Here is an 8398-nt window from a genome sequence, read left to right as displayed (position 1 = left end):
AGGAACGAGAAGAATTGACGGGTGAGGCACAAAGAGAGCAGAGGATTTAGAAAAGGAGCCAGGTCTGGAGTCCAGAGCTTGCGACTTCAAGTCCAGTTACCTTCTCTGCTATGCCTAAAGGGTCACGTGCTATTATGGTTAAACAGTCACTCCACGTTTCAGAAAAACAGCAGATGAATTATGGATCGTACGTGGTTAACCAAGAGACTGACATTTCTTCTACGGTATATAACAAATTGGGGGTAAATGCATGAGGGTCAGAGTTTTTCCGTTTAGCTTTTACATCGTGAAATTGACAGAGCCAGTTATCCCTTCCTTCCTGTCTGTTTCTCTGCCAGTCACTGCAACATCCCTAGTCCAAGCACGCGGGCCTCCAGCCAGAAGGTGACTAACACCATCTCTCTGCACCCAAACTATGTACAATAGGCAAATAAAAATAGGTGAAAGTGTGGAAATTTTTATTATCATTCAAATTTTAAAAGCTTTATACCTGTGGTACACCAAGGGGAAGGGTTCTTAAAGAGGTGACTCTTAGGGTCTGGTCCCTGATTTAGGAGTTGTGGAGCTTTGGTATGTGTTTGTTAAGTGCTTTAAGAATTCGTGACCTTGGTCCCGGGCTGGTAAGGTTGTGCCAGTTTCTTCTTCCTTCGGGGAGAAGAGACACTGTTATACCTCCAGGCTCTCAGCACATTATTCCTGCACAATTGACTCCTTCACATCTTCTGTGGATTAGAATTTGCCCTGTCAGACTTGAGGCTCCCTCAGAGGAGAGATCAAAGGAGAGAAGCATTGAACTATTGCTCAGGATGGACCTTAAATGCAGTTTGGGCATGTGGTGAAACATACATCCCGTAAAATTTACCCTTTTTCACCATGAAGTAGACAATTGAGTGGCATTACTTCGCCACCACCACCATCTGTCTCCAGAGCTTTATCATCATTTCAAACCAAAATTCTGTACCCATTAAACAACTCCCCATTCCCATCTCCCTCCCAGCCTCTGGCAACCACGCTTTTACTTCCTATCTCTATGAATTTGACCACTCCAGGTCCCTCATGTATGTGGAATCATACAGTATTTGTCCTTTTGTGTCTGGCTTTTTTTTTTTTGGCCGCACCACGTGGCATGTGGGACCCAGTTCCCCCAACCGGGGATCAGACCTGCACCCCCTGCATTGGAAAGGCAAAGTCTTAACCACTGGACCTCCAGGGAAGTCCCCTGTGTCTGGCTTATTTTTAAAAGCAGTTTTGCTATAAAGAACATTAACCTTACATTGAGTTAAGGGTATGATAGGTGTAGCAATTGTTTCTAGGTCAGAAGTCTTTAACTTGGAGCCCTTGGAGGAGTCCTCAGGAGCCGTCTCCCCTTTAAGGGATGAGTTTCCTAATTACAAGGTTTTCTTAGGAGGCTTTAACCCAGAAGATGCTAATCACTGTTCTGGGTCTTCTCTGCTTTGAGAGCATCCTCTTGGTCCCAAACTAAGATTAGCTGCCACTCATTAGGAAGAGCTACCAATCTGGTCATATTTACTGTATGGCTCTGGATTTTGCTAATGATTCAAGTTTGACACCTAACAGAGTGTAAACCCCTAGTCCCATGTTTACCTGGCCACTTAGGAACTTTGATCTCACCTTCCTCATATGAAAAATATCTAATGGAAAACTACAGAGTCAATGAATCTATGACAAAGGAGGCGAGACTATACAATGGGGAAAAGACAGCCTCTTCAAAAAAGGGTGTTGGGAAAACTGGACAGTTTACATACAAAAGAATCAAACTGTACTACTTTCTCAAACCATATACAAAATTAAACTCAAAATGGATTAAAGACTTAAATATAAAACCTGAAACCATAAAACTTCTGAAAGAAAACACAGACAGCAGTCTTAGTAATATTTTTTTTGGATAGGTCTCCTCAGGTAAGGGAAACAAAAGCAAAAATAAACAAATGGTACTATAGAAAATGAAAAAGCTTTCTGCATAGCAAAGAAAACTACCAACAAAATGAAAAGAGCTGCCTACTGGATGGATAAAGATATTTGCAAATGATATATCTGATATGGGGTTAATATCCAAAATATACAACTCATATAACTCAGCATCAAAAAAAAAAAAAACCTGATTAAAAATGGGCAGAGGGGGCTTCCCTGGTGGCGCAGTGGTTGAGAGTCTGCCTGCCGATGCAGGGGACACGGGTTCGTGCCCCGGTCCGGGAAGATCCCACATGCTGCGGAGAGGCTGGGCCCGTGAGCCATGGCCGCTAAGCCTGCGCATCCGGAGCCTGTGCTCCGCAACGGGAGGGGCCACAACAGTGAGAGGCCCGCGTACCGCAAAAAAAAAAAAAAAAAAAAGTGCCGGTGAGGGTGTGGAGAAAAGGGAACCCTCGTGCACTGCTGGTGGGAATGTAACATGGTGCAGCCACTGTGGAAAAGAGTATGGAGGTTCCTCAAAAAAATTAACAACAGAGCTACCATATGATACGGTAATTCCACTCCTGGGTATATACCCAAAGAAAATGAAGACATTAATATGAAAAGATACATGCATCCCAATGTTTATAGCAGCATTATTTACAATAGCCAAAATATGGAAGCAACCTAAGTGCCCACTGATAGATGAATGGATAAATGATATGATATATATATATATATATATATATACACACACACACACACACACACACACACACAATGGAACATTACTCAGCCATAAAAAGAATGAAATCTTGCCATTTGCAACAACATGGATGGACCTACAGGGCACTGTGGTAAGTGAAGTAAGTCAGACAAACACAAATACTGTATGATTTCACTTATATATGGAATCTAAAAAGCAAAACAAACACAACAGAAACAGAGTCATAGGTAGAGAGAACAAACAGGTCGTTGCCAGACGGAAGGGGGGGTGAAAGAAATAGGTGAGGGAGATTAAGAAGTACAAACTTCTCGTTATAAATGAGTCATGGGTATGAAATATACAGTATGGGGAATATAGTAATATGTAATATCTTTGTATGGCAACATATGGTAACTAGACTTACCTTGATCATTTCCTATACATTTAAAAAGGTATAGAAATATCAGATCACTATACTGTGTATCAGGAACTAACGTAGTATTATAGGTTAATTATACTTCAAAAACAAGCAGACTCATAGAAAAAGAGATCAGATTTGTGGTAACCAGAGGTGGGGGGGGAAGGCAAATTGGATGAAGGCAGTCAAAGGGTAAAAACTTCTAGTTATAAGATAAATAGTTATTAGGGATATAATGTGCAACATAAGTAATATAATTAACACTGCTGGGACTTCCCTGGTGGTGCAGTGGTTAAGAATCTGCCTGCCAATGCAAGGGAATCTGCCTGCCAATGCAAGGGACATGGGTTTGATCCCTGGTCCAGGAAGATCCCACATGCTGCAGAGCAACTAAGCCTGTGTGCACAACTACTGAGCCTGCGCTCTAGAGCTCACAAGCCACAACTACTGAAGCCCACGCACCTACAGCCCGTGGTCCGCAGCAAGAGAAGCCACCACAATGAGGACACCATGCACCACAACAAAGAGTAGCCCCCACTCGCCACAACTAGAGAAAGCCTGCACGCAGCAACAAGACCCAACGCAGCCAAAAATACATAAATAAATTAATTAAAAAGACACTGCTGTATGTTATATACGAAAGTTGTTAGAGTAAATCTTAAAGAGTTCTCATCACAAGGAAAAAAATGTTTTCCTTTTCTTTTATTTTATACCTATGATATGATGGATGTTCACTAAACTAATTGTGCTAATCATTTCATGATGTATGTACATCAAATCATTATGCTGTACACCTTAAACTTATACAGTGCTTTATGTCAATTACATCTCAATAAAACTGGAAGAGAAAAACCACAATGGGATACCACTTCATACCCATTAAAATGGCTATGATCAAAAAACAAAACACAAGAAAACAAACAAACAAAACAACAACAACAAAAAGAAACAGAAAACAAGCACTGGTGAAGATGTTGAAAAATGGGAACCTTTGTGTGTTGATGTAAAATGGTATATACACTATGGGTAACAATATGGTGGTTCCTCAAAAATGAAAAACAAAATTACCATATGATCCAACAATTCCACTTCTGGGTATCTACCCCAAAGAGATAAAAGGAGGAATTCGGACATATCTGTACTCCCATATTCATAGCAGCATTATTCATAATAGCCAAAAGGACAACCCAAGTGTCCATCAGTGAATAGATGAACAAAATGTAGTATATCCATACAATAGAGTATTACTTAGGCTTAAGGGGGGAAATTTTGACAAATGCTACAGCACACAGATGAAACTTGAAGACATCATGCTAAGTGAAAAAAGCCTGTCACAAAAGGACAAATACCATACAATTCCTCTTATGAGGCACTTAGTAGTCAAATTCACAGAGACAGAAAGTAAGATGGTGGTTACCAGGGCCTGGCGGGGAGTGGGGGGGTGGGAAACGGGGCATTTATTGTTTAATGGGGACAGAGTTTTCCTTTGGAAAAGTTCTGGAGATGGAACGTGGTGATGGTTGCACAACAGTGTGAAATGTACCTAATGCCAGTGAACTGTACACCTACAAATGATTTACATGGTAGGGGCTTCCCCAGCGGTCTAGTGATTAAGACTCTGCCTTCCAGTGCGGGGGCTGCGGTGTGATCCCTGGTCAGGGAACTCAGATCCCACATGCTGTGGGGTGTGGCCAAAAATTAAAAAAAAAAAAAAAAGATTTACAAGGTAAATTTTATGTTACATATGTTTTACTATAATAAAAAGCTTTTTAAAAGTATCTAATGCTCTCTGATCATTATTCCCTGCTCCTGCAGGAATTCTGGGAGCCTTTTGTTGAGTTCATTCCCAATCAACGTATTCTGGAAAGAGACAAAATGCAGTAAGTAGCAAAAAAGTTTGTTCAAAAGCTGGGCCTGCCTTCATTGTTTGTATTTCTCAGTACAAAGTCACTTTAGCATCATACTCCTTTCTTCCCCCTCTCCCTCCCCTAAGAGAGGCGAGTAGGGGAAAACAAAAACAAAAACGAGTGAAATTCTACACCAGAGGGAGCAGGACAAACTTCTAAGAGATTAATGGGTCTAGAACAGCTTCCAGGAGCCAGGAAGCTGCCACTCAAAGGTGGCCTGGATAACATGGATGGGGAGAAACTCAGGGCCGAGTCATGAGAGAAGCCCGCCTGTTCATCACCCACATCCCAGGAACAGCTCAGGTACCTGCCAGGTAATCAGCTGCCAAGGAGGTCTGGGCACTTACCTCAGAGAAGTGTCTCTCAGTAATGTTCAGAGCAGTCAGGGCAATCTGACGGTTCTCGTGAAGTTGCAAAGCCTCAATTCTATCAATCCCACCGAGTCCTTCTATCAGCAGACACATGTTTTCCTTCTGAGAAATCTTCTCTGCTGCCTGTGGGCCGTAGAAGAGTGAGACTCTGCACCAAAGCGCTTAGGACGTGGGGCTTCACCTCAGCAGAATCGGACGAAAGCCACCCACTCCAGAATGGGCAGTTGTAGTGTTATTTTCCCAGACTGACTTAAAATTGCATTGTCTTCCTCTCATTTTGGATATTTGTCATCTGTCTATTGAGGTTTATCTTCATTGCACAAAATACAGTTGTTTTTTTTTTTTTTTTTTTGCTGAATATGCCATCTTCTATATATCCATCACTAAACACTATTTGGTAGGTATCTCCCTTCTAATTAATAGAGATTGTTTTAAAAACAGAGAAAAGAATGTTCAGGTGATGCTATGTAAATGCAGATGTTCTGGCCCTGCACTCCCTGGAAAGCCTTGAGGGGTCGGGCAGGAGACCCTGGGTGACAGAAGCCACACCATGGCAACTAATGAGGTCCCTGGAAACAAATGATGTGATCTGATTTCATCCAATGCTGATCATTGGATTTCTCATCCATGGGTATTCACTCACTCAACATTTGTACATATACTACGAGCAAGGAACACAAAACTAGAAATAAAGGTAGGATTTAGAGAAAGCCTTTTCATAACTCACACTATCAGGGGAGACAATACTTGCTGTAGTATAGAAAGTATAATATCCTGGGATAAGCCATATTGGAAAAGAATATAAAAAAGAACGTATATATTTGTATAACTGAATCACTTTGCTGTTCAGCAGAAATTAACACAGTGTAAATCATCTATACTTCAATTAAAAAGTTAATTAAAAAAAGAAAGTATAATAAACGATCAGAGTTTTAATTTATAGAAAGAAGATGTGTACAAGAGGCTTGGAAAGTATCAAGTTCTTAATGGATAGTACGGTGCCAGGGTCCATCACAGGGTAACAGCATCCCCAAGAGAAGGAATGGCAAGGACAAAGTTGTGAGGGAATAAGTGCTGCATATTTATAGAAAAGGGAGTGGTCCAGATAAACAGAATGTTTGGGGGAAGTGGAGAGAGAGAAAGAAACAACTTTGGTATCCTGTAGGTTCTGCTGACTATTTTGTGAACAGTAATAAAAACAAACTAATGAACAAAAATCCCAAACCTTCCTATGGATCAAATTAAATATTGTTTAGGCCATAATTTATCTGATGAGAGTTTTCACTTTTATCTAAGCCTTGATACCTTCTAGTCCTATCTGTACATCCAAAATGAGCTCTTGGCTTTCAGTGAAAAAATGGAGGTAAGAACCAATGTGCTAGGTGAGCCTCCAAGAGAACTGGGAAGTGGGGGATGCCCCAGGGCAGCAGGAGCCCTGGAGAAGGATTCTGGACTTTGACAGAACAGCAGATGGCCCCCAAGTTACTTCAGAGAACCACAACTGCACTCTGCTGCCCACTTGAAACTGTTTTCTATCTCATCTTGATTTTTCTCAGTGTCCCACGTGCCACTATCTGATGTAGGGGCTTCACTGGTCCATCAGATGGGATTTTCCCAGACTCTCCCAAGAAAAAAAATCCCAAGTGTTTAATTCAAATGAATGAGATCAACTTAAATTTCTATAGCCCCCCAAGTGTGCTTTCACACATTTTTTATGTCCAACTTCGCCTCTGGCTGCCAAGTGGGTACTCTGTGTCTGTGATTTGCTCAAAGTCTAAGCGTCTAATTGGGCTGTTTCCAATCTGTTCTTGACTCAGGTCAGTTCTTTCCAGGACTGTTACATGAAAAGGATGCTTTAAGTGAGCTTTTAAAAGGAGTCCTCTGGGGACTTCCCTGGTGGTCCAGTGGTTAAGCATCTGCCTGCCAATGCAGGAGACACAGGTTCGAGCTCTGGTCCGGGAAGGTCCCACATGCCACGGAGCAACTAAGCCCATGTACCACAACTAAGCCAGTGCTCTAGAGCCCCCAAGCCGCAATGACTGAAGCCCACATGCTCTGGGGCCCATGTGCCGCAACTACTGAGCCCATGTGATACAACTACTGAAGCTCTCACGCCTAGAGCCCATGCTCTGCAACAAGAGAAGCCACCGCAGTGAGGAACCCATGCACCACAACGAAGAGTAGCCGCAACTAGAGAAAGCCTGCACACAGCAATGAAGACCCAACACAGCCAAAAATAAATAAATATAAATAAATAAAAGGAGTCCTCTGGTGTTACTTTAAAACTTTTCAAATGGCTTAGTCACATATAAAAAGACCTTAATCAAATGAATATTGCCAGCCTCCACGATGGCCTGAGATGATCCCAGCCTCTGGGTATTTATGCCCTTGTGTAGCCCCCTCCCATGTTGAAATGGACTGATCTGTGTAACCAATAGAATGCTGTTGAAATAACCTCCTTCACAGGTCATAAAAGACATTGGGGCTTCCACTTTGCTTTCTAAGGTCACTTGCTTCAGGGGAAGCCAGCTGCCATGATGTGAGGGCACTCAAGCAGTCCCAGGGAATCCATGTGGTAAGAATAACTTTCTAGGCATGTGAGTGAGTCATCTTGGAAGCTGATCCTCCAGCCTCCACCAAGCCTTCAGATGAAACTGCAGCCCCAGTTTCCATCTTGAACTTCATGAAAGACCCTGAGCCAGAACCATCCAACTATGCTGCCTCCAGATTCCTAACCCCAGAAACAATATGAGATAATAAATGTTTGTTTTAAGCCACCAAGGAGTAATTTGTTGTTCACTATACAACCGACACAAATAGTATGTAAATATTGGCTTAACTTACATTTCAGAAATAAGACTTTTCTAGAATTCTAATTCAAGCCTTTGTAGTCCATTTTCCCAGCCACATAGCCGAATGGAAAAGGAACTCTAGTATGGTCCCTCGAGATCTATCATCGCTAACGTCCTGCTGCTTCCTTCAAGTATATTCTATGTTTCAGTCTTCCAAAAGAGCCAGCCACGTGGCTCATTGACTATTTTTTTCCTTGCTTTAGACCTTTGATTGGTTTCTCCTTCTCACTCAG

The 8398-nt window shown here is 42.0% G+C and overlaps 1 protein-coding gene across 3 annotated transcripts in view; it reads right to left on the bottom strand.

Annotated features, from left to right (window-relative positions):
• Positions 1 to 438: 438 nt before the first annotated feature.
• KPNA7 (karyopherin subunit alpha 7) overlaps positions 439 to 8398 on the bottom strand; it is a 69159-nt gene continuing 61199 nt past the window's right edge. For all 3 annotated transcript variants that reach the window (XM_032605729.1, XM_032605730.1, XM_032605731.1), the window contains 2 exons: positions 5290 to 5436; positions 439 to 645 (listed from right to left, as the gene is read on the bottom strand). In XM_032605729.1, coding sequence (XP_032461620.1) covers positions 532 to 645; positions 5290 to 5436 — 261 coding nt within the window. In that variant the 3' untranslated portion in view covers positions 439 to 531. The remainder of the gene's footprint in view (positions 646 to 5289; positions 5437 to 8398) is intronic.

The sequence above is a fragment of the Phocoena sinus genome, chromosome 15 (genome assembly GCF_008692025.1).
Source record: "Phocoena sinus isolate mPhoSin1 chromosome 15, mPhoSin1.pri, whole genome shotgun sequence".
Classification (NCBI taxonomy): Eukaryota; Metazoa; Chordata; class Mammalia; order Artiodactyla; family Phocoenidae; genus Phocoena; species Phocoena sinus.
This window is presented reverse-complemented; position numbering and strand designations above follow the sequence as displayed.